This window comes from Panicum virgatum, chromosome 3N (assembly GCF_016808335.1).
Source record: "Panicum virgatum strain AP13 chromosome 3N, P.virgatum_v5, whole genome shotgun sequence".
Lineage (NCBI taxonomy): Eukaryota > Viridiplantae > Streptophyta > Magnoliopsida > Poales > Poaceae > Panicum > Panicum virgatum.
In genome coordinates, this window is record NC_053147.1 from 2924397 (window position 1) to 2951008 (window position 26612).

The 26612-nt window shown below is 50.7% G+C and overlaps 1 protein-coding gene across 1 annotated transcript; it reads right to left on the bottom strand.

Moving 5' to 3' along the window:
• Positions 1-19741: 19741 nt before the first annotated feature.
• LOC120663725 (transmembrane 9 superfamily member 1-like) lies at positions 19742-25131 on the bottom strand. The gene is made up of 12 exons (XM_039942622.1): positions 24916-25131; positions 22907-23099; positions 22680-22784; positions 22524-22541; positions 22347-22435; positions 22096-22248; positions 21836-21970; positions 21541-21707; positions 21311-21405; positions 20760-21133; positions 20264-20537; positions 19742-20165 (listed from the first exon to the last, which is right to left on the bottom strand). The coding sequence occupies exons 1-12, from the start codon at positions 25021-25023 to the stop codon at positions 20098-20100; spliced, it is 1779 nt and encodes a 592-aa protein (XP_039798556.1). The 5' UTR covers positions 25024-25131; the 3' UTR covers positions 19742-20097.
• Between the last annotated feature and the right edge of the window lie 1481 nt (positions 25132-26612).

Below are 26612 nucleotides of genomic sequence, written 5' to 3' on the forward strand. Positions count from 1 at the left end.
TGGTATGATGGGGGTGGGTAGCCATAGTTGCTAAATGGTGGGGGCGCCGGGTACACCGGTGGAGGCGCCGCCATACCGTGCCCCCATGCTTGATCTTGGTTTTCTTCCCATTGACTCGTCCATTCTTGCGGGTGTCCTTGTCCACTTGATGCGTCTTGAAATTCATTCCTCCAATAAGCGGAACTTGGTGGTGGAAGCTTTACTTCTAAATTTTCTTGTTGTGCCGACTCCGATGTTCCTTCAATCAATCTTTCTCTTTTTGTTTTCTTCACTTTTGCTCCAATGTTTTCAACTCGCCAATCGGTCCTTACTCTTCCGAATAATTTAAGCATTTGATCGGGAAGGGAAATATTCATCTCGGAGATAGTGAATCCCTTCTTTTCATCCCCTCCGATATAATGGCCTTGCCTCAAATGTTCAATCCCTATACCTCTTCATGGGACATAATATTTTTGGATCACCGCTAACCCCGGATTCATGGCTCGGGCTATTAGTGTAAGATAACACCCCGAACCAACTTCTCCCGTGCCGGATGATGCTTCACAAATCCATCTTTCAACCATGATGTAGGTGGGATCAATCACTTGCTTCTTCACCAATACTGCATACATCCAATTCAATTCTTGGTCGGTGACCTTTGATTCTCTCATCCTCCCGAGAATTCTTTTGCTCGTACCTGTGTGGTTGAGCAAGGAAGGGAGATATCCATCTTGTCACAACTAAGGACCAAGTTGGTGTGTCATCTCACCTAACTCCAATATCGTGCAAACCACTCAACCATTGTATGGGCAACGGCTTAGCATAAACCCCACTAGTTAGTCTATTAGCCTTCAGGAGAGCTGAGAGCAACGGGCGATTAAGGAGAAGGGATTAGCTCTGTGTGACTTATGCCCCGGTTAAAACCTCTGTGATAGGTCAATGACCCCTTGGTGGATCCCGTGATGGCTAGTCAGGTCTAGCTTAGGTGGGTAATGGCTTTGTTGGGATCTGCACCAACAATAAAGTGATCGTGCTGTGGTACCCCGCTTGTGGGTAAAGTTGCACACCTCTACAGAGTTAAAATCTATTCGAATAGCCATGGCCACGGCATTGGGCGAGTTACGGTGTAGTCACATAACTAGTGTTTCTTCTGGGAATGGATGGGATGGCGTGAGTTGTTTTGGAAAAGTGTCTGGCAGTTATGCCGTGTGCTACGGCGGATGAGAAATCCGGTAGCAACTTAAAACTTGGATCTTGTGTGGATCAACACTACGTGTTACTCGGTACAAGAAAACTTGCTTTGAAAATCCTTTCTTTCAAACGAACCCTGCATAAAAATTAGCTTTTCGCAAATTAAACCCTAGCCTTATCCTTGATTTACCCTGTGCATTATATTTTGTTTATACCCCCCCCCCTCCATGGGTGTGGTTGGACTTGCTGAGTAAGTTTGTACTCACTCCATTCTTAATTTTTACAGAGGAAGATCCAGACTTTGTTCCCGAAGACGTTGAGTAGGGGTTCCGTCCTGCACCCAACCTTGCCTGTGAATAGGGTCACCCGCAGGAAGCTCCGTATGGCGCAAGACTCTGATGACCTCTTCGTAGTTAATGTCGTCGTGTGGGTTTTAGTTGTTATTCTCGCGATAGTGGCGCTTCACTGCCCATTACCGCGTAGAGTTGTACGGTGATGTACCATCTGATGTAATAAATGTGTTATCAGCCTCCTGGGACTGATATTGTATCACATTTAAGTCTTCTCTTATGATGGGACGCTTCAACTCATCATCAAGAACCATCCATCGTCACTTGTTCAGTAGTGGTTTCATGCCGAAACCACTACTGAACAAGCATGGAGAAAGAGAAATAATGCTGGATAATAATGAAGAAGAAGAGGACAGGATTCCTGACTTTGCAGGAAATTATGGTGCCTTTTTTTATGACACTGCAATGGGTGAGCCTGAAGAAGATGCTGAAGGAAATGATGTAGAAGATGATCTGGGTCAGATGCTGCGCGAAGCTGAGGAACTTTGCAAAACAGAAAAGGAATCGAGAGATCTGAAGCGTATGTTGGAGGACGACAGAATATTATTGTACCCAGATTGCAAGCAAGGCCAAAAGAAGTTGGGTACCACATTGGAATTGTTGCAATGGAAGGCATCAAATAGTTTGTCTGACAAGGGATTCGAGGAGTTGCTGAAACTTATAAAAAAACTTACTCCCTGAGGGTAACACCTTGCCGAAGACAACATACGAGGCAAAAAAGATTGTTTGTCCTTTAGGATTAGAGGCACAGAAGATACATGCTTGTCCTAATGACTGCATCCTATATCGAGGTGAGTATGAAAATTTGGATTCATGCTCTGTATGCAATGCATGCCGGTATAAGATCCCTCGAGATGATCCAGACGACGTTGAGGGGATGCGTGTCAAGAAGAGGGTGCCTGCCAAGGTGATGTGGTATTTCCCTCTAATACCACATCTGAAATATTTGTTCATGAACAAAACGAATGCTAAATTGATGCGATGGCACAAAGAAGAACATAAGTGTCGGGTACCACGATTAGGGGCACCCTAATAGGGGGACTAAAATTGCCCTAAAAACACAAACACGTGTTAGGCAACCGGGCCCACGAAGGCCTACAACCTCCTTCCAATCTGGAAGAAAGGAAAGGATTCAAAGATGCCCAATACGCGGCCCACATACACAGTACGGCTCATCCAAGCCCCCCTCGGACCCGAGTAGCGATCTCCGCCTCGTTCGAGGGCTCCCCGCCGAGACCCTCGACCGCGCCCCGTGTCTCCGCCTCGCTCGAGGGTAGCGAGCCCACCCTCGGGGGAGCGGATCTCCGCCTCGCTCGAGGGTAGTGAGCCTACCCTCGGGGGAGCGGATCATCTCCGCCTCGCTCGAGGCCACCCCTCGACGGAAAGGACGAACGGCCCTTCCTTTCACCCGCCCGCCGTACGGAGGCATTAAACGCCAACCACTCCTCCAACAGCGCCCGGGTCAGACGGCGTCAGGCCGCCATTCCTCACAGTGGCTGTGACTGGAGTCCCGTCCGCCAACCCCGGTCTCTGCTTCGCCATACCGGACGCTGTGGCGACACTGTGGGAACCTGCGACGCAGTGCAAGGCGTGTTCGGCACTGCTCCGGCCACTGTACTACCAACTCCCCATACCTCCTTCAAGCTTTCCCCTCCGCGGAGCCCTCGAGCGGCATGGGCATGACCCTCGGAAGCGGCTCCGGCCTTGACCAGGACGAGACCTTGGCCCACAGGACCCTCGGAATGTCGCCATGCCACGCCTGGAGGACGGTACCTCCTACAGCAATGACCACGCCGCCTGCTGGAGCTACAGGGACACCGGCGTGATCTCCGCAAGGCCAAGGACGATGCCCAGGATGACTGCCACGCCAGACGCCATACCCCGTAGTATACTTTCTACAGTGCTCGACCACTGCACCCCCGCGATTCGGGGAGAAGACGACGACTTCCACGATCTCCTGTGCATGTGCACTGCCCCTCCTTGTGCCTATAAAAGGAGGAGGCGGGCTTTCCCTTAGGGATGAGTTCATCCGGCAGAACACAACACCCAGCACTACTCACAGAGCATGTATGCTCTTTTGAGCCCCGATATTGGCACCGGCCTCAATCATCTCCTCCTCTAGCAGAGACCTGGGAGCTTCTCTCCCTCTCTCGCCTTGCCTGTACCCCCTACTACAGGCACCCCCGGTGCAAGACAGTACAGTGCTCCCGCACACCCCTTTGCTGGACGTACGGCCCCACGGCCAGAACTATGATAAACCCGTGCATGACTGTGTTGCCTCTTGTATCAATCATCTGGGATGAGGAACACGCAGCATCAATACTAGTTGGGTCCGGACCACCAGGTCAGGACACCGACAGTTGGCGCGCCAGGTAGGGGTATCCGCTGCGTGACATTTTCTCTTTTGTTCCCATTCGATCTCCAGGGATGGCGAGCAGATCCAACCCATTTCCCATGGGCGCCTCGGATCCGCTCCCGGCGGGATACGTGATTTGGTTCGGGAGTCTTGAGATTAGGGCAACCGGCAACGGTTACCTCATGGAGCTCCTCTCGCCCAGATGCAACCTCGATGCTCCGACTTCACCAGCCCGGCGCAACAGGCGCTCGGGACAGCGCTCACGACAAGCGCGCATGGAGCGGCGCAGGGCGACACGCCTCAGCTCCCCTACGTGGGTTGAGGTTGGCATGTCACAGCTCAGCGTCGCGGCCGACGGGGCCACCGCTTCGTCATCACGTGCCCCGCCGTCATCTGCGCCGGCACCATCAATGACTACAACCCCAGTGCCTCCCAGGGGGGCGCTACTGCGCCGTCGCCCTTTCCATTCGGGATGCACAATGCTGCCACCTATGCCTCTTCGTCCAGCACCAACTTCACCGACTACGAGGATCTGTCGGGTCATCACCTCCTGTCGATCCGCGACCTCATCGCATCATCTCCTAACAACTCCAACCCCGAGACGGCGAGCTCGATCACCGACGACATCAAATTCTTCATGAACAACTTCGCGGCAGAGGAGGCCGAGGACTACTCCAGGGTCCGTGACCCCGATGCTTTCCGCTCGTTCCAGCTCGCGACGGCTTACTGCCTCACCTACTCCGAGGACTCCAGCGAGGGGGATTACGATCCCACTCGGGAGTGCTTCATGGCCGAGCTCGCAGACAGACAGAACGACAACGCCCCGGGCAGTGACGGGAATGGCGGGGCAGACGCGCAGGCAAATCAAGAGGTGGTGCCTATCGCGACCCCTTCTTTTTTGTCAAGCTCGGCGGCGCGGCAGGCACAGCTGGCGCAACTCAAGGAGCTTCAAGCCAAGCTCGACGAGCAGCGTCGGCAGACACAGGAGCTGCGCACCGCACTTGAGCAGCAGCGCACCGCGCATGGCACGCGTGCCCAGGCAGCGGGACGCACTGCCCAGGAGCGGATCCTAGCCGACGACAACGTCGACAAACCTCCAGAACTGAAAACGGCCAGCGAAAAACTCGTCGCTGCAGCCTACCTACTCCAAGCAATGCCCGAGCCATGGATGAATTCGGGTAGCAACCTGCGCCGTGAGGCACAGGTGCTCATCGAGCAGGCTGCTGTGCAGCAGGCCGAGAGCTCTGCATCTCGCATGCGCTCGACAGCCCCGAAGCCCGGAGGTACAGCACATTAGGGCCACGAGGCCTCAGTGCACACTCCACCAGGAGGGAGGGGAAAGGCAGCCGCGGCAAACGGTGCGAAAGCACCCTCGGTGCATGACCGCATCGGAAAGACTCCCGCAAGCGAGTGACTCCACGACATGCTCGGACACGCCGGCGGCAGCGACGGCGACGCCCACAACATCATCAATGGCAGGAAGTACACTCCTTGACGGGGAGGCCGCTTCGACCCCGAGCACGACAGGGGCGAATCAACGGAGCCTCCGGGCACCCGTGTGTTCAGCCGGGGAATTCGTACCGCTCCCTTTCCCCCGCGATTCCAACAGCCCACCACCCTCGTCAAGTACTCGGGAGAGACCAATCCCACAGTCTGGCTCAACGACTATCGCCTAGCATGTCAGCTGGGCGGTGCGATGGACGACGCGGTCAATATCCGCAACCTCCCCCTTCACCTCGCTGACGCCACACGAACGTGGCTCGAGCACTTGCCCTCAGACCAGATCCACGACTGGGCCGACCTAGTTAAGATCTTCGTGGGCAACTTTTAGGGCACTTATGTGCACCCTGGGAACTCCTGGGACCGCAAAGGGTGTCGGCAGAATCCCAATGAGTCCCTGCGTGACTACGTGCGGCGCTTCTCCAAGCATTGCACCGAGCTTCCCAGCGTCACCCACGTCGAGGTCATCAATGTCTTTCTCGAGGGCACGACGCGCAGGAACCCGGTGCACGAGCTTGACGCGAAGCCGTCCCGCCAATACTAACGAACTGTTCGATGCCGCCACCAACTACGCCGCCGGCGAATAGGCAGTTGGTGCCATCTTTGACGGCAAAGTGAACAAGCGCAAGGAAGATGCGCCCGCAGAGGGCAGCGATGCCAAGACCAACGCCCCCGCCAAGAAGCAAAAGCGGGGGAAGAAAGGAAAGAAGCCGGCCCCATCGAACCAGCGCGAATCGGGACAGGCGGAGGACTCCGACGAGGCCTTTGTCGCTGCCCCAGACCGCAAAGGACCTCGAGGCCCCCGTCGAGGTGGTGGTGGCCTGTTCGACGACATGCTCAAGAAGTCGTGCCCTTACCACAAGGGCTCGGTCAACCACACCCTCGAGCAGTGCGAGATGCTCCAGAAGTACTATAACCGCATCGTGCATCACGATGAGGACAAGAAGAAGGATGCTGGTGACAAAGGTGGAGACGATGAGTTCCCCCCGGTTGAGAACGCCTTCTTCATCTTCAGAGGGCCGACGACGAACATGACCTCTCGGCAGCGCAAGCGTGAGCGCCGGGAAGTCTTCTCCATCACCAAGCCCACGCCATCCTACCTCGACTGGTTGGAGGACACCATTTCCTGCGGCCGCGAGGACCACCCCGACTATGTCCCGCACCCGGGACGGTATCCACTTGTTGTCAACCCCATCATTGGCAACACCCGCTTCTCCAAGGTGCTCATGGATGGAGGCAGCAGCCTCAACATCATGTACGCCCACACCTTGGAGCTCATGGTGATCGGATTGGACAAGCTCCGCCCCAGCAAGTCGCCATTCCATGGCGTTGCTCCGGGAAAGCGAGTCCAACTCCTCGGCAAGATCGACCTACCCGTCTACTTCGGCACGGCAGCCAACTTCCACAAGGAAGTGCTCACCTTTGATGTGGTGGGGTTTCGGGGAGCCTACCACGCCATCCTTGGCCGTCCCTGCTATACCAAGTTCATGGCCATCCCCAACTACACCTACCTCAAGCTGAAGATGCCAGGTCCAAAGGGTGTCATCATCGTCGGCTCCTCGTTCGAGCACGCCTGCGAGTGCGACATTGAGTGCGCCGAGCACGCGGAGGCTCAAGCAGAGGACGAGGCCCTCGCAGCCACCCTCGACAAGATGGCAAGCGAGGCCTTGGACTCCACGCACCGGCACGCGAGCAGCTTCGAACCCGCCGAGGGTATTAACAAGGTGCCCCTCGACCCGAATCACCCCGGCGGCAAGGCGTTGCAGGTCAGCGCCACCCTCGACAGCAAATAAGAAGTGGTGTTCATCGACTTTCTCCGCGCCAATGCAGACATCTTTGCGTGGAGCCCCTCGGACATGCCTGGCATACCGAGGGAGATCGCCGAGCACTCCCTTGACATCCGACCCAACTCCAAGCCGATGAAGCAGCGCCTCCGACGCTTCGATGAGCTCAAGCGCCGGGCGATCGGCGAGGAGCTGCAGAAACTTCTGGCGGCCGGATTCATCAAGGAGGTATTTCATCCCTAGTGGCTAGCTAATCTTGTATTAGTAAAGAAAAAGAATGGAAATTGGAGGATGTGCGTAGACTACACTAGTTTAAATAAAGCATGTCCGAAGGTTCCCTTTCCTTTGCCGCGTATTGATCAAATCGTTCATTCAACTGCGGGGTGTGAACTTTTATCCTTTCTTGATGCTTATTCTGGTTACCACCAAATCAAGATGAAAGAGTCCGACCAGTTCGCGACCTCTTTTATCACATATTTCGGCATGTACTGCTACGTCACGATGCCTTTTGGCCTCAGAAACGCCGGAGCTACATATCAGCGGTGTATGCTCCACGTATTCGGGGACCATCTCGGGTGGAACGTAGAGGCAAATGTCGATGACATCATCGTAAAATCTAGGAAGGCGGACGACCTGGTTGCCGATCTCAGGATCGCGTTCGATTGCCTAAGGGCTAAGTGGGTAAAACTCAACCCCGAGAAGTGCGTGTTTGGAGTCCCTCGAGGCATGCTTCTGGGCTTCATTGTCTCTCAGCGGGGCATTGAACCCAACCCTGAGAAAGTCTCGGACATCACTCGGATGGGACCGATCCGAGACCTAAAGGGGGTACAGAGGGTCATGGGATGCCTAGCGTCCCTCAGCCAATTCATCTTGCGCCTCAGCGAGAAAGGCTTGCCTCTGTATCGGCTCCTAAGGAAGTCCGAACACTTCTCGTGGACCCCCGATGCTCAAGAAGCCCTCGATAGGCTGAAGGCATCACTCACTCATGCCCCTATTATCACACCACCCATAGACAGCGAGCCCCTCTATCTGTATGTAGCTGCGACGACCCAAGTGGTTAGCACGGTGATCGTTGTCGAAAGACAAGAGGGGGGGGCCATGCTCTACCTGTCCAACGGCCGGTGTATTACATCAGCGAAGTGTTGTCTGAAACCAAGACACGCTATCCGCAGATCCAAAAGCTGCTATACGTGGTGGTCTTGGCTCGGCGCAAGCTGCGCCACTAATTCGAGGCCCATCCCGTCACCATGGTCTCGTCTTTCCCTCTGGGAGAGATAGTCCGCAACAGGGAACCCGAGGGTAGAATTGCCAAGTGGTCCGTGGAGCTAATGGGATAAACTCTCACCTACGCCCCTCGCAACGCGGTCAAGTCCCAAATCTTGGCCGACTTTGTCGCTGAGTGGATGGACACTCAGCTGCCCCCACCGCAAATCCAAGCTGAATGCTGGACCATGTACTTCGACGGGTCGGTGTTGAAAACCAGCGCCGACCTCCTCTTCTTCTCACCCCTCGGAGAACACATGCGCTACGTAATACGCCAACACTTCCCTGCATCCAACAACATGACGGAGTACGAGGCCCTCCTTAGTGGCCTCCGCATCGCCATCGAGCTCGCTGTCAAGCGCCTCGACGTACGCGGTGACTCTCAGCTCGTCATCGACCAAGTGATGAAGGAGTCTAGCTGTCATGACCCGAAAATGGAGGCATACTGCAACGCAGTATGCCACCTCGAAGACAAGTTCGACGGCCTAGAACTCAACCACGTTCCGCGCAAGTACAACGAGGATGCAGACGAATTAGCCAAGATCCCCGAACATCTTTGCTCGTGACATCACCAAGCCCTCCATCGATTTCAAGGATCCAGCGGAACCGGGTCCCTTGAACGCCGAGCCCCCTGGGGGGAACCCCTCGGCGGATGAGGCCGAGCCCATGGACACTGACTTCGAAACCTCCTCCATGGACGAGGCCGAAGCAATGGAGATCGACGAGGCCCCGCTTCTGCGAGACTAGCGCACCAAGTACCTCGACTGGATGATTCGAGGGATCCTACCCTTGGACCGCGCTCAGGCACGGTGCCTCGCTAGGCGGGCCAAGTCCTTCTTCATGATCGACAGAGAGCTGTACAAACGCAGTCCCTCGGGTGTCTTGCAATGCTGCATCCCGATCCCCGAGGGCAAAGAGCTGATCCGTGACATCCATGCTGGCACCTGCGGTCACCACGCCGCGCCGCGCACCCTCGTGGGTAACGCGTTTCGACAAGGCTTTTACTGGCCCACCACGGTCGCTGACGCCACCGACGTTGTGCGGACCTGCGAGGGTTGCCAGTTCTACGCTCGAAAGACGCACCTCTCGGCCCACGCTCTGCAGACCATCCCCATCACGTGGCCGTTTGCAGTGTGGGGATTGGACCTCGTTGGCCCGCTGCAAAAGGCGCCTGGGGGCTTCACCCACTTGTTGGTGGCAATCGACAAATTCTCCTAGTGGATCGAGGCTCAACCCATCGGCAAGATCAAGTCTGAGCAAGCTGTTCTGTTCTTTACTGACATTGTCTTCAGGTTTGGTGTCCCGAATTCGATCATCACCGACAACAGCACCCAGTTCACGGGCAAGAAATTCTTGGCGTTCTGTGACAGCTACCACATACACGTGGACTGGTCGGCTGTAGCGCACCCACAGACGAATGGGCAAGTGGAGCGTGCCAATGGCATGATTCTCCAAGGCCTCAAGCCAAGGATCTTCAACAAGCTGAACAAGTTTAGCCGGAGGTGGCTCACGGAGCTACCCTCGGTTATCTGGAGCCTGAGGACGACCCCAAGCAGAGCCATGGGCTTTACCCCCATTCTTCCTCATCTATGGCGCCGAGGCCATGCTTCCCACGGACTTGGAGTACGGGTCACCGAGGCTCCAGGCATATCAAGAGTTGCAGAACCGGCAAGCCCGCGAGGACTCGCTGGATCAAGTGGATGAAGCTCGAGGCGTGGCGCTCCTACACTCTGCGCGCTATCAACAGTCCCTGCGAAGATACCAAGCGCAGAGGGTTCGACGCCGAGACCTCAACAAGGGCAACCTGGTGCTGAGGCTTCGACAGGACAATAGGGGCCGCCACAAGCTTTCACCACCATGGGAAGGCCCATATATCATCGCCGAGGTGCTCAAGCCCGGCACGTACAAGCTGGCGAACGAAAACAGCAAAGTCTTCACCAATGCTTGGAACATACAGCAGCTACGTCGCTTCTATCCTTAGAGTTCCAAGCTTTTTGTACATTGTTTGTACTTGTATTTACGATTTCCCGAAATAATAAAGGAGTATGCTTTACTTGTTATTTTTTGGGAACCTTCCGGACCCTCGGGGGCTCGGATGCACACGAACACTGAGGTACGCCTGGCTTTACCCTCGGCAAAGCCAAGCCTTCCTCGAGGGCTACTATGGGGGGAACCCCCGAACGTCCCCAAAAATCGCCATTGTTTTTTTGAAAAATTTCCGTTTCTAAGTTTCTCGTACACTTGAAAAAACGGACGCGAGGCATAAGCAACTACGGTACGGGGCCGGCCGAGACGCGGGACTGCCTACGCCTCTGGGATATGGCATCCCCCTCACCACCCTACGCCTAAGTCGCTTATGAACACGAAATTCCTCGCGGAAGTTTATCTTGGTCACATACGAGAACATGGAAATAGAGTAAAGAAAACGAGGGCTCGAACGCACAAGGCCTCGAGGGCCACACTGTCGATTTACGATAATAGATTTCTTAATCCAAAAGTACTATTACGATAAAGTACTAACTTATTACATGGGCTCCGAGGCCCAGACTTCCTACAGGTTATCATTCCCCCCTTGTGGGTCTTCAAAAGCATCAAATTCGGCTATGGGGGGATGTCGGCTTCAAGCTTCCCAGCCAGAACGGTGGCGAACCCCTCGACGGTGGCGTCGGCATCATTCATGATGGCCGACGCAGTGTCTGGGCTGGCGTCATTTGGGACCACGTACCCCGACGACACTCTCTGGAGGTCCATGATGTATTGCGTCGAGGCCATGGCGAGGGCTCGCAGGACACCGAGGCGGAAGGTGCTCTTGGCGTACTCGGCGATCCAGCCACCTAGCGCTCGCAGGCGGCTGATCACCGAGCTACCAGACACGGTGCCGTCCCCCTCGAACTCCTGGCACACGCTCACAGCGGTCCGCTCCAGGTCAGCGTATTTGGCCTGCGCCGCCATGAGCGCGGTGTTGATAGCCTCCTTCGCCGCAGCTTCGTCCGACACTTTCTGTCTCAGCCCTGATCAGAGGAACCAAGATAAGTTGCGATAAATTAGAATCAAGACAACAGCGAAATATTGAGTACTTACCCGCGATTAACCTTTGCGCCTCTTCCTGCTGGACTCGGGTGACCCCCTCGAGCGAGGACAAGGAGTCCTCCTTCTCCTTGAGGGCGGCCTCCGCGTTCCGGACGGCCACCTCATTTTCCTCAAGGGCTCTGCCCTTCTCCTCGAGGGTCCCGGTGAGCGTGGTGATGGTCGTCTTCTCGCACTAGAGCTCGGCCTCCTTGCCTTGAAGCTTGGCCTCCTTGCGCTGCAGCTCGGCCTCTTTCTGCTCAAGCGTCATCCTAATGCGCTGCAACTCGGCAGTCTGCGCCTCGGCCTCCTGAGCCTTCTGCTCTGTCGCGGCCCTCTGGACGTCGCGCTCGCCGGCGGTCCACGCCAGCTCCTCCTCCAGCATGCGCTGGCGCGCTCCCAGACTAGTCAACTGGGTGTTGGCGTCGATATTCCGGAGCACCAAATCGACGTTGTACTGCCCAAGCCAGCTCATTTGGGAGTACAACCGGGTCAGCTCGGCGCTCTTTCTGCGCAAAATGTCCCTCAACCACTGCAAGCGGAAGAGCGTGAGTAAAGCACACGAAAACAAAACCTAACACAAGTGATTCCCAGGGAAAGGCACTTACGTTGCTGATCTGGAAATCCGTCGTTCTATGGAGCTCCAAGGCGCGATCGAGGTGGTCCATAATCCGAGAGCCGACCTCAATCTGCGCCTTCCAGACCGCTTCCTCCTCCTGCTCATTGCGGAGAAACTCCAAGGGGACCCCGGACTGGATGATCGCCCCGTGATGGGGCCCCTCGGACGTCCCCGCGCTAAACACCTCTTCGGAGGCCGACACGAACTCGACAAAATGGTCAGCGGCGCTAGCGGCAGCAGCAGCGTCGATGTCCCTCAAGTCCCCAAACTCGTCGCTGCTCTCCGGCAGCCACACCACCGGCACCATGTTCTTCGGCGCCGTTTAAGCCGTCGCCATTGCAACAACACCCTCGCCCCCGGCCCTTGCAGGCCCCGGGGCGCGGGTTTCATCCACTACCGGCGCCCTTGGCGCCGACCCCTCCTCCGTGATACTCTCAACCCCAGCCCTCGGGGGCTCGAGGACGAGGGTCTCCACCTCTCTTTGGCTGGCGGGGCGCTCCTGCGCGCCCCCACAAGTTTCTCCTCCTGCGACTGGCTGGGCGGCGCTATCCGCGTCGCCCCGGCCGGCCTCGATTTCGATGTCCGGCCGGGTGGCGTCATTTGCGCCGCCCCGGCCGACCTCTCCCTGGGCGTCAGCCTGAGCAGCTATTACAATGCCACTCTGGCCGGCGTCGCCCCCACTCTTCGGCGCTCGAGCCTGTTGGGCCTTCTGAGCCCCTCGGGCCATCGCCTCTTGGAGCTTCGCGGCCTCCGCCATTATGTCCACCACGGGCAGGGGCTGTGGTGCCGAGTGCGGCGTTGCGCGCGCCTCGGTCTTGAGGGCCTTGGTTGGCGCAAGCTGGGCCGCATCCCTGGCGATAGCCCCGGAGCTGGGTATTTGGAGAAGAAATGCTGGAGTCAGCAGGATTGAGGGGGTCGAGTAAATGAATGCGAAGGATAAAATTAAGATCACTTACCCCGACCGGGCGCTCATGCTGCCCTTGCCCAAGCCGCTCCTCAGGGACCGCGGCACGCTGACGCCTCCCGATGACTGGCCCGGGGGCGCCACCCTCGGGTCGGCCTGGCGCCTCGAGGCCGTCTGCGCGGGTGTCTCCGCACTCGCCGCGGACCCTCCGCCGCCACCTGTCGACACTGTGGGCGCAGGTGTCCTCCTACCCGTCGTCGGCGGGGGTGACCTCTGCCCCGTCACGGGTGTGGACGATCTCCTGCCTGCTTCCGGCGGGGGCGACCTTCGTCCCACCGCTGGCGCGGGCGACCTCCGCTCTGTCCCCACGGGGGGCGGATCCACCAATGAAACTGATGTGAGCCTCGCCTCACCCAGCATCACTGGCATATCCTCGTCGCCAGCCCCTCGATAGACCGGTGGGGAACCCACGCCTGTCGCCCCCTCGTCGTCGTCCGACAAGTTGAGCTCGGCGTCCGAGGATTCCTCCTCCTCCTCCTCGGTAAACTCGGGCGTGGCGGGCCGCGGCTTTCCCTCCGCGTGTGCAATCTTGCATGTCTTCTCGTGCTTTTCCTTCCTCTTCCCCTTCCTGGTGATGGCCGCCTCCGCCGCGTCCTTCTGCTTCTTCACCGCCTCTGCGTGTAGGCGGTTGACTTCGCGTTCCTCCAGGACCGGGGGCTTCGAGGTGTAACCCTTGCGGCTCACCCCCTGCAAATGCAACCAAGTCAGGATTGAGGAGTGGGAAAAGGAGTAGCACAAGTCGACAACGAATTGAAACCTAGACTCACCACAGAAAGGTACCCCGCCTTGGGGTGCATCTTGATCTTCCAAAGATCCTCGGGGTTGTCGGGACACTCCGCCACAGCGTTCTTCGCCCTCTGGGCAGCAACGTCACGGGGGAGCAGCACATACGACGTCCTCGAGCCCGAGCTCGGGGCCTCGGAAGCGAGCTCAAAAATTGGCAGGCTCCTCTCCGTGAGAGGAATCACCCTCTGCCGATGAAAGTTTGCGATGACGGCCGCCGCCTTCAACCCCTTCCTCGCCAGATGCCATAACACGTCGGTGAGCACCTCGAGCCTAGCCTGATGCGGTGGAGGCGATACCCCCCAGTCTCACTTCTCCGGCCTCTCCCGGAGCACCTTGTTGGTGAACACCGGGAGCCGGTTGCCGAAGTTGCTCAGGTAAAACCACCCTCGGGTCCACCAGGTGTTGTTCGTCGTCATCCTGTTGGGGATGTACAAACTCTTCCGGGATGGGCGCAAGTGGAGCATCAGACCGCTGGCGCGGGCGAACCTCTTCGGCTGGCCCCGCAAATTCTCGATGTAGAGCTTGCCGCGGAACAAATGGATCCATAGATCCCAGTGCGCCTCGATCCCCAAATACCCCTCGAAGACGGTGACGAAGACCACCGCCTGCGAGATGGAGTTCGGGCTGAAGTTGTGCAGCTCCACTCCGTACTATTCGCACAGCGCCCGCATGAATCTGCCGACGGGGACGCCGAATCCCCGCTCGTGGAGCCGCACGAGGCTTACGACGTAGCCCTCGGGGGGATTCGGCTCGGTCTCCTCCGGCCGCGGGGGAATCCATGCCGGCCGCTCCGAGTTAATGTTCACTGACAATAGCCTGTCGCCGACCGGCTGCTCCAAGACCGCCGCGGTGGCGGTGGACTTCCCCCACGACAACGGCTCTTGGACATCCGACATCGCTTCGAACCGCCGGGGAATGCGGGGAAGCAAGCTCTATGGTGGCTAAGGTGCACTCTCGCTTTCTCCTTCTTCCTCCTCTCGCTCTCGGCTCTGGGCTCAGGATGCAGGGGAGGCGGAGAAAGCAGGGGAGGCGAAGGCAAAGTGGCTAGGTGAGCCCAAACAATCCCCCTTCCTCGCTTTTATTCATCAAAACGGGCGGATTCGCCGCTGTGGCCCGAATCCCCCGCATTAAATGCGGTAGATTCCGCTGTCGCCGATGGCTGGGCCCCACGACCGCGGAGTCCCCCACGCGCACACTTGGCAATAATTACGGCGCGGTAACCGACGGGCGCGGCGCGACTGTAGCACTGTTCCATCGGTCAGCCACCACCCACGTCTCTTCGCCTACCCGAGGCAGACATATGAAAAGGCGCGCCCGCACAGCACCGCACGTACCGGGCCACGTCGCCCACGACCGACGGAAGACCCGCGCGCACGACATGCGACTCTGCGCCGTTTGCAAATCGTGATGGAATATTCTCTTCGGGGGCTCTTCACCCTCGAAGGAACCTTATTCCGAGGCCTTACTGATCAGGGGTTCGAAACCTGGCACGTCGAGGGTTCGACAGGCGCCCCAGATCACCAGAGTCAGGGACTGCATGGATGTGGCGTACAAGCTGCCCTCGAACGCGGAGTTTGAGACATCCTACGCAGTGTTCAAGGCCGATCGAGGGTGCCTAGTAGGGGGATCCCATCGAGGGAGAGCATCGAGCCCTCGAACCCTATTGAACGGGTCCGAGCCCCGCCTAGCGAACCTTTGCGAGTGCTTTATGTGACGTGTCCACGGACCACGAGCCGACCTTTATCAAATGGGGCACGGATGTCCACTTGAACCACCCGATAACAGCTCACTGAAGCAGTCATAGCTCGCGGCCCGGGCATGATAGCATGGTGCGCTTCACCCCTCCTCCCTGCGTAAGGGCGACGAGGGTCGTAATAAAAGTCGAGGGTCCCCTGAACGCCTTCACACGGGCCAGGGCTCGGGGGCTCCTCGCACATTGTGGCTCAGGCCGCACCCTCGAATGGATCGACAACCGTCGATTGTGAAGCTTCATGTGTTTGGCCAAAACCCTCACTCTCAACACGCGCCCGCTAGATGGTTCAACAGGACCCCAAGTCGTTGTGCCAGCACGAAAGACGCCGAGGCCGGCTGAAAGGAACGCCGAAGCCGGCTGAAAAGGAAGCTTAGCAGCCTCCCCAGTAAAACAACCAAGCGGGGCGACATTTATAGCCCTTGAACGAGTGCAAACACTCCTTCAAGGCCTCGGGGGGCTACACCCGCGGGTGCGCTGACGCGCCCCCATGGAGGAAACTTCACACATTCGAGGATCAGAACCCTCTGTAGGCCAGCTCGAACGCCCTCAGCAGCACGATGGCGACATACCCAACGGCGGTGCCATAGTGCACGAAGCGACCATGATCTGCATAGGCAACTCGGAGTGGTCACCTCACTGCTTCTCCAGCAACAAACCCCGATCTTGGATCGGACTCCTCCAATAATGCTCCCCGGAGCACCGTTGTGCCCCCGCCGGGCAAGCCAAGGCTACCACGGTAGGTACCCGAGTCACACCCTAGAAGGGCTAAGCCTCTGCAGGGCCGACGCTCACCTTTACACCCTCAGTCATCCTCTCCGCGAGGAAGAAGGAGACTTCATTGCTCTCTGCAAATGAAGATTACAAAGGGTTACCGGCTCGAAGCCGTCGAGAAGTACAAACGCATTGCCACCTACGTGGCAATTTTCCCTGTCTTGGGGAGGAGCGAGCGCCGATGAAGAGCACCGAGTCCTTGGCCGACATTACGACCAGGCTGCTCGGGAGTGATGAAACTACGCATTGAGACTGGCCTCATGGAGAGTTTTATGGCATTAAATTCTATGCCACATCATCAATTTTGTTGATATGGCGAGGAGAGAAAAAAAGAGAGTTTCATGGGACGAGAGAGAGGAGTTTCATTCTCATAAAATTAAACCGGCACATTTACCTAGTTTTCAATCTAGGTAACTATGTCATGAAACTGTGCACTGAGAGTGACCAATAAGTTTGAAATCTATCGAGAATTGAAGTAATAATAAAGAACAAATTAAATTGACAGTTGTCATACCTGTTTGGGACCAAATCGTGCATGCAAAAGATATATTTACTGAGAAATGTGAGAAATTCACGGAGAAAAGGTCATATATATAGCCCATATATACAAGTCGTCCATGATCCGTCCTTGGCTCTTGTCTTGTTTTTGTTCCTTTTTCACCAATCCTATGCATCGTCATTCGAGCTATAGCGAGCTAGATGTGTCGTGGGTACGGGAGTTGGCCGATGCGCCTGGGAGGCAGTGTACTCGGTTGATTCGCCTAGAAGTAAACCCTCCTCTGCGGCCTCCGCCTTGTGGAGATTGGCTCTGGTGCCCGACGACGATTGGGAAGCGGCTTCGGCGGCGGTGACGAACGGATCTCTGAAGGCTTCGAGGAAGATGAACATGAGCTTTGGACTTCTTTATAATTTTCTTTTTTTTGGATCCTATTTGTAAAAGAACCGGTGTAATGCGCTAAGATCAATACATTTTCCTTCTAAAAAACTCAAAGGAAAAATGCTTCCCCTATCAGAATCGCTGTGTTCACATTACGTGCACAGATTATTATTGGCACGTCAAGATCGACAAAGATATGTGCACCAGGGCCGTCGATAGGGGTGTGCGAAGGGCCCCCAATTCTGATGGGTCCCACCTAATGCCGTACTCAACGATTAAGGATTAACGAGGCCATCACACGGAAGCCATCAGCCGTGAGAAAAACGAACCTGCACCTGCGCCGTGACGCAAAATGTTATGGTGGCATCGCGCGACGGCGCAAGAGTAATTAGCTAGGATGACCCGAGTCACATGACGCCGCCAGCGGATCGGCGGCCGTTGCCAGTTTGCCATCGACGGCAATTCAACGAGGCGACGAGCCGAGGGTGAGTTCAGGCCGGCCGTGTTTTGTCCCTGTTTCTTATTTTTCAGATTAGCTTATCCGCTGATGCGTTTATACAACAGGAAGTTCTTCTACATCATGTCTTCAAGAAATACTCCCTCCGTTCCAAATTATAAGTCATTCCAAGAATCTTAGAGAGTCAAACTATCTCAAAGTTTGACCAAAATTATAGAGAGAAACACAAAAAATTATGACATAAAATAGGTATATACTATAAAAATATAACAAATAAAGAATCTAATGATACTTAATTGGTATCATAAACATTATTATGTTATTATATAAATTTGATCAAACTTAAAAAAAAATTGACTCTCCAAAATTCTTGGAATGACTTATAATTTAGAACGGAGGGAGTAGAAAATATGATTCTGGTGCCGAGAAGCGTAGAAAGAAATAGAAATTAGAAGCAGAAGCTCAATCTCAAAAGGGAGCTCTTGATAGATTTGTTCTGAGAAAAGCTCCAGGTGCTAATGTTGATGACAATAATAGTGATGATGCAGTACAGGTTGAGACTGCTGCTCGTGATGCCAATGTTTATGATACTCATGATAGTCCTAGGGATGGCGTAGAAGATGTTGAGACTCCCGACATCAATAAATGATGTCTTGGAGAAAATTAATTATGAAGATATTATTGAAGAATTTATTAAAAAAAATCTAGACAAATGATGTTTTCAGTAGAACCTGAGGTCAGTAATACTTTTCCTATTTTTGAGTTTATGTTTGACATATTTCTATATATTGTATGAAACAAGACATATTTAACTTATATATTTGATATATTAATGAGTGAAAATATATATCAATTTTATTGGCATTTCAAAAAAATTTAAAAAAAATTGGATCCCCATTTATATTTTGAACATGGACCTCAAATTTCTGGAGACGGCCCTGGCGTGCACCTGTAATGAAAAAGCCTCTGGCCCTGTTTAGTTCCCACCCCATAAACCCGTAAACGCAAAAAAAAAAGTCACATCGAATGTTTCGACACATGCATGGAGTACTAAATGAAGTCTATTTACAAAATTTTTTACATTGATGGACCGTAAATCGCGAGACGAATCTAATGAGCCTACTTAATCCATGATTTGCAACAGTGATGCTCCAGTAACCATCCGCTAATTATTGATTAATCATAGATTAATTAGCATCATTAGATTCGTCTCGCAATTTACAACCCATCTGTGCAAAAAAAATTGTAAATAGACTTCATTTAATACTTCAAATTAGCAAGATTCCATCGCAGTTTTTTTTGCAAAACATCTAAACACGGCCTTTGTGTGCGTCATGGTGTTGTTTATCTGGTCGAGACACTATTTTTTATCTGTAAGATGCTTCTATAGATACGTCAACGTACTGTTGTCATGCATAAATTGACAGCCAGACATTTTGCCTAAGGCTGATCGAATTTCTTGGTACTGTTCCGGATGACACGCCGAGACGCATTGTGGATGCTTGGACCGACGTTTCATCGTTTCTTTTTCACAGGCATCTCTGCGTTCACATCAGTTAGCTGCATGCGGTTCCAAACGTTGGGGGAGAGTCAGGCCTATGTGAAGCCTTCCTCGACCTTGTCCAGCCCAACCCTGATACCACCAAGCGCAAAGCCTATTCGCCCAGCCCGCCTACCTCCAACTCCAACCAGGCAGGCCATATGTCATTTCTCACAGATTCTTCAAATCACTCCACAAAAAGAAAGGTGGTAATAAAGCAAAGCTTTCTAGCTAGTCAAACTAGTCGAACTTGGGATGTACCATGTAAATAGGCTTAGGACCTCTCCCTGGATTGCCGCCAGACAACACTGAATCAAACAGGCCGCAAATAATCACAACGTTCACAATGTTAATAAAATAAGACCAGATGGGTGCCATACACCAAACCACTTGAGTATGATGATGGTTGCAAAGGCATTTCCCAAAACCTAACGACTGGAATAAATCTTCAAGGCGCTGTGCTCAGGAATTAAACACTCCTCAACTTGAACTTGGAAACTTTGAACGGGATGATATGATGCATAGGAGGGAAAATTCCCAACAATTGTGCTCGCGCCGCATGAACATTCACTGATTACATCCTACCAAACAAAAATACTAAAAAAAAGAGAAAAGAATAAAAACCGTTGCTTTAGACTAATCCTCAACTACATAGGTATACAATATGATGACGATTCCACAGGAATAAGCAGGCAAGCAAAAATGCGTATGATAGTGAACAAAGGGAGCATGTCCTCTGTAGTTTCAAAAACCTATTCAGGATCTACCATCAATCTATCTTGAGGCCTTGCTTCCGCACTGAATACATATGATCTCTCTGCTGCTAGTGAGTAGCAGGAATTTAATCACATTTGATATTTCTGTAGATTCTCCTTACAAACAGGGTTGACCCTAAATACCCAATAGCACCTGAATCACAAAAGAAAAAAAAAGCAAGAGATGTCAAAAAACTGAAAACGGTCCCACATATTGCAGAGGCACAATCTTCAGTTAACAAGGCAACTTACCGCAAAGAATGCCTAGACCAAGGCAGAACATCAATGTGTAGCCAAAGTAGAAACTTGTCTGGAAGAAGCCTGACATCTTTGTCTTCACATGGTAGTAGTAGATGGAGTATAGGTACACGTACAAAGCAGTTGATGCTGCAGAGAAAAACGAAGTCCACTGCCAATGATAGTTCTCAGCATTCAGCAAGAAATAGGTACCCACGATAGTGACGCAGATGGTGACTATTAGAAGGATGATGAAGACCAGCAACATGAAACCATAGACATAATACACCTGTCAAAAATTGCATCAGCTTCACACTCGGCCCAATAAAATTTGCAAATATGGATTCAGACAAGATCATACACAAAATGCAGTACGAAGCAAGGACATCATTTATAATCAGCAGCGAACATTTAAAAAAACAACCATGCACACCCTTACAGTATTAAGATCATAATGGTAAAGGAGAATATCAACGAGTACAAAAATATTAATCAGCATTTCATTGTTTACCTTGTAGTTCCAGAATGATGTGAACACAAAGTACATCTCAATGAAGATGCTGCCAAAGGGAAGCAGCCCACCCATCAACGAGATGACAGAAGGTGTAAGGTACCACTTCTTCTCAGGAATAGGCCGTGGAATAGTCTTTACACGGCAGGGGTTGTTAGGAGCACCACTCCAGTTCCTACCAACAACAGTCCCCAAAAGCACCAAGGGAAAGGAGATGAAAGCCCAAAGTACAAACATGACAACCATCGTCCCAAATGGTATTGCTGCTAATGAGCGGTAGAAGATAGCAATTGTGTTCAGTGCGAAGCCAATTGAAAAACACAGCAACGGAAAGAGGGATGCTGTAAGGACCATAGCTTTAATCCAGTTTTTGCCTGTCATGGATTCAAGAAGTGCATTTGATAAGCCATGATTGAGGTGAGTAAAGTATTTTTAATAGAGAGAAGAACAACATGAAGGAATAGGATGTGAACAGATACTGCAAAGAAAAGAAGTGTGCAAAGAAACAGTACAACGAATAGAAAATTGGTAGAAAATTGGTAGAACCATACCACCATTCCTCGAGTAAAGACCCCCACTAACATATCCAGAAATGAACGATGTAAGAGCATAGCACACAATAAATGTTGTGATGATAGCACCTCGCCTGACAAACACCATACAATTGAAGTTAGAGAGACATGTTCTTCCAATGGAGATGGATTGTGGCTACTCTCAGATATTTCAAGTTATATGTTCTGCATGCAAGGAGAAGGTTAAGGGCGGTGTATGTTGAGCATACCCAATGTATAACATGCCAACGATGGCCAACACAATCACAAGTAGGATAAGAGCTGCCAGCTGGGTGCCAATTCCAACAAGTGCAGAAAGAAACATCAAACTTCGGGGAGGCCGAAATACGTCACCATGGACAAGCTTCCATCCTGATTCCTCGTTAACATCTCTCTCCTACCAAGGTAATGTCATGACTTAAGCAATAATTTGAGTTGGGAAGAGGGCAAAAGCTAGTGAAAGAAATTTCTCTAGCTGATAACTATACAGTTAAACAGCATGTGCACCAGAATTCAGATGCTCACCAGGGACTCCAGATCATCATCTTCACGAGCATATTTGGCATAATCGTTTCTCAAAGTCCGCATCAATATCATCGAAACCAAACCAGTTAGGAAAATAACCATCATAAAAGAGTTGAAAATGGAGAACCAGTGAATCTGAAAGAGTAATGTGAACAGAACTTAGAACATTATAGTTAGTTAAGAGGGAAGATAAAGCTCCCTATGGTTGGAATTGATAAATTGAATAGAAAATTGCTGGTTGTGTACAGATAAAGTATTACCTGGTGTTCAAAGAAAGGATAGTCCAGGTACACTTCAAAACGACGTGCAAATGACACATCTGTTGCTACCCACTTCACTGAATATGTCATATCCAATTTCTTACCAACTTCAAGAAGTTTAGGAGACTCTTGGGTGAGATTTACATGAATTATCTAAAATAAAAATCAGATCAGATCAGATCAAATTATTTAGTTTTGTTCAAATTATGAAATTAATGTGTTAATGTTCTGGATCAAAGAATATAGCATACCCTGTTCTCATTGTACTTAACAAGGATGTTCTTGTGTGTGTATAGATAATGCTTGTTTTCACTGTTCTTGTCAGTCTCCCCAACAAAACCTGTTCAAAACAGATGACAACTATCATGTCAGACAAAAGAAGTAGACAAAAAAATGCACAAAAAAAATACTAGATGAGAAGAACCTACCCCAAAGAGGCAGATCGTCTTAGGAGAGAGTGGCAGCAAGCAACAAAAAATAATTGATACCAACAAAGATGGAAACATCAGTGTCAGAAATAAGAAGCAAATCCCAAATCATCACAACAGTACAGAACATAATCAATCAAAAGTGGATCCACATACCTATGAAAAATTCAAACCAATATGAGTTCTCAATGGCATCAGCAAACTGCTGAACCTTTTTAGAATCCAGCTCAAGTGTACAAATGAAGCCCTTCTCCTCATTTCCTACACCAAAAGTAGCATTTATACAATTAGACACACAGAAAGGGTATACCTAAAGGACATAATAGATGTTGTACTAAATAGTAAACAAAGACAAGGATGAAATGAGAACAATAACAGCATACTTAAGAACTTCATCTCAAGCTGGCTATCAATCAGCTCATTTCCACCCAGGACCTCTCCAAGACCACCCCATTTATGTATGGGGTTCTCAGATGGTTGACAAAATGGAAGGCTGTAATAGTTGTAAGTTTCTTGAGGATTATTATAAGGACCAACTTTATTCACCCAGAGCTTAACTGGCTCCTCCGCTTTGTACTGCATCAAAGAAACATAACAAAATGATGAGAACTTTTGAGTTTAGACCATATTTGTACAGCATGCAGGAAGCATAATTTATTCAAGGAAAACAACATTCAAGCTTATATACAGTACAGCAGCCACATAATGCAAATCCGTCAGATGCCATGGATGATTTCCACTTTGAGTTTCTGTAGTGACTTATTTCTCAGGGATCGTCCGATGTAATTCTATCCAGATTTATACAGAAAAGCCATGGGATCCTAAGTAACTGTTCCTAATAATAGCTGTCATTGAGACTTGCTAGGTTTCAGAAAAAAGTTCTTCACATATCCTAAGGACTCAACATGACAGCAGTAACTGCAACATTTGAAGCACTAATGAAGATTATCTTTAGTATTTACAAATTTTGGTCTTTTGAGCTGTTTAAAATGTCCAAATTCTAGATTGCATGCAACTAGATAGTTCTTTTAAATAAAAGAAATCAAGGGCAAGCATAAAATTGTCCAAACTTCATATTGCATCGAAGTTAGTTGATTCTAGCATTCATTCAAAACGCAACAACAACAACATAGCCTTTTTTTCCCTGAGCAAGTTGGGGTAGGCTAGAGATGAAACCCAAAAGAAACAAAGATAGCATTCATTCAAAAACCAAAATTAAAAGCTAGATGATACAAACAGTATTGTGAATTTATGATGTCCTATCATATGCAGTTATGCATACAGAAACACCCGGAAGTATCAACTTTTGCGGGATAAATAATTAAATAAAATTGTATATCATTTTTCAATGACACTGTTGGAAAAGGACCGTACTGCTGACAGTATTGAGCTATCAGCGACAATGCCATAGTATTAACTGTTACACCGGTGCTGCGGTACAGCATTATCGTGTTTCAGAGACTTAGTAATTTGCTGGTGGCACATAGATAATGTTTCTTTCCACCTTCTGCATAAAACGCACTAATGTTGGCAATATTTGCATTGAAACATAAAAAAAATGTGCTGGATGTTGCCACAATGCCACCAGTGTGATATATAGCATAAATTTTATAAATTTTATAAACTGAGTCCAAACGGACGGTTACCAGGGTTTTTTTCAGTGTGCGATATGAGGTACAAGATACCTCAATATTAGCTTAATTCGAACAAAAATTAAACCTGGATGAACATAGTAGTCTGTGACGTTCTGGTAGAACATAGATAAAAGCAGAGTGAACAATAATAGTCTGGAATTCTGGCCAAACAAATTCATAGCTTCAGGACAGCACATAACGCGATATTGGTGAATTATCGGTGACAGGGCACACAAGTCATAACGACGCTGCTATATGTAATCAAAGACCAGCTGTAGTAAACCATAATGTAAAAGATTACTACTTACTGAGTACTGACTAAGTTATATACGTTTCTAAGCATCAGAAATCAGACCAAAAGTGACCATAGCAACCATCTACTGAAAATCCAAAACCCATGAGCCACTAAGCTATCGTGCCGAAGTCCTAGCACGCCCATTTGCCTGCACTCCCACATCGATCCTTACTTTCTCAAGCAAAGCTCCTAAATCCTAAGTCGGAAATCCGTGCCGTGCCAAACGGGCCGCATGCGTCGAACACTGACAACTCTCTCCCCGCATCCGCTCCCTCTGAAGAGTCTGAACAACCAAACCGCGCACTAAAACCACCCCGGGTGAGAACCGCCGCCAACCCAGCAGCGCAGAGATCCGACCGGAGAGGCGGCCTAGATCCGGGGGAACTCGGGCGATCCAACCCAACTACCCAAGCGCGGGGCGGAGACTTGGATCCGGTGCAACATGTGGAAGACGGGCGCGTACCTTGTGGTCGGACTCGGAGGCGGAGGCGGGGGCGAGCAGGGACGCGAGGGCGAGGGCGAGGCCGAGCAGGAGACCGCGGGCGCGGGCGCCGCTGGAGGAGGGGAGCATGTCCGCCGGCGGCGAGATCTGAGGAGGGAGGCGGAGGAGACAGGAAAGTGTCGCGGTCGCGAGCCTTGGGGTTCGGGTTGGCCCGAGACGGCAAGACTCGCCCAGCCCAGCTGCTGCCGGTGGGTTCCTGGAGATCGTTGCTTTGTTTGCCTCGGCGGTTTCGACGGTCTCTGATCCTGCCATGGGATCCGTGGACCGTTGACTTTCAGATACTGTCCTGTGGCTGGTAAATTTCTTTCTTTGCCTGCCAAACTTAGGGGGAGTTTAGTTTAGTTCCCAAATTTTTCTCTACAGTACCCATCATATCAAGTTTTCGAATTCATGCATGAAGCATTAAATGTAGTTGGAAAAAATAACTAATTATACAGTCTAACTGATTCCTACGAGATGAATCTAATAATGTTAATTAATCTATGATTGGACATTAATTGTCAAGTAACAACGAAACGTGCTACGGTATCCAAACCCAAACTTTTTCACCAACTAATCACCCCCTTATTCGTATTAGGGGTGTTTATCCGTCACATCGAATATTCGAACACATGTATGGAATATTAAATGCAATTGAAAAAATAACTAATTACACAGTTTAACTGATTAGGACGAGACCAATCTTTTAAACCTAATTAATTCATAATTAGATATTAATTACCAAATAACAAAGAAATGTGCTTCAGTATCCAAACCCAAACTTTTTTACCAACTAAACACCCCTTAGTTAGGCCATGTTTAGTTCCTAAAAATTTCCAAGATTCTCTGTCACATCGAATTTTTTGACACATGCATGAAGCATTAAGTATAGTTTAAAAAATAATCAATTGCACAGTTTAGCGGTAAATGATGAGATGAATCTTTTGAGCCTAATCAATTTGTGATTGGACACTAATTACCAAATAAAAATGAAAGTGTTACAGTAGTCGAACCCAAAAAAATTCGCGAACTAAACACGCCCTAGTTGACACGGACATATCAGCAGTAGACCATCAATACATGTGCCACATTTGTTTCTGAATAACATCACACTTTTGAGTTCTGATGACTTTGTTTGTGCTAAATACTTGGCGTCTCGTGTTTCGCTATAATATATAGTTTGTCACTTTGCTCGTACAAAGTCTCTTCTTTTCTTTGCACAACAAAATACCTCAATACCTTTATAAGATCTTATTGGTTATGAGATTGTGCCAATCATTTCATAGCAAAAATTCATGAAACTCAACAATTCCAAGCATGAAAGTATGGGTCTGATGAAAAGAATTGTATTAAAGTTTGAAATTATATTTAGATTAATGTAATATTTATATTTTTCATATTTGGAAAATTCATATTTTTTTATATCTAGAAAACTCACAAATTCATATTTTCCCTTTTAATCATTTTAGAAATTTTCTACTACATAGCATTCATATATTTTGAATTTTAATTCATATATCTTTCTTTAATATATTTTCTAGAAAGGTACTAATAGTTTATGTTTATTTTTCTCTCTTTTTTTTAATATTTCTGTTTCCCCTTATCTATATGGTAATTTTATTTTTATTAATTACACACCAACTTTCTTTATTTGAGTTTGTAATTTATCTTTTTATAAT

Excerpts from the sequence above, each read along its gene's own strand:
- LOC120663725 (XM_039942622.1), bottom strand. The coding sequence starts at position 25,023 with ATGCTCCCCTCCTCCAGCGGCGCCCGCGCCCGCGGTCTCCTGCTCGGC. Across the intron at positions 22,249-22,346 it reads TTAAGTACAATGAGAACAGG|ATAATTCATGTAAATCTCAC; the intron begins GTATGCTATATT and ends TTTTTATTTTAG. Across the intron at positions 20,166-20,263 it reads TGGTCTAGGCATTCTTTGCG|GTGCTATTGGGTATTTAGGG; the intron begins GTAAGTTGCCTT and ends TTTGTGATTCAG.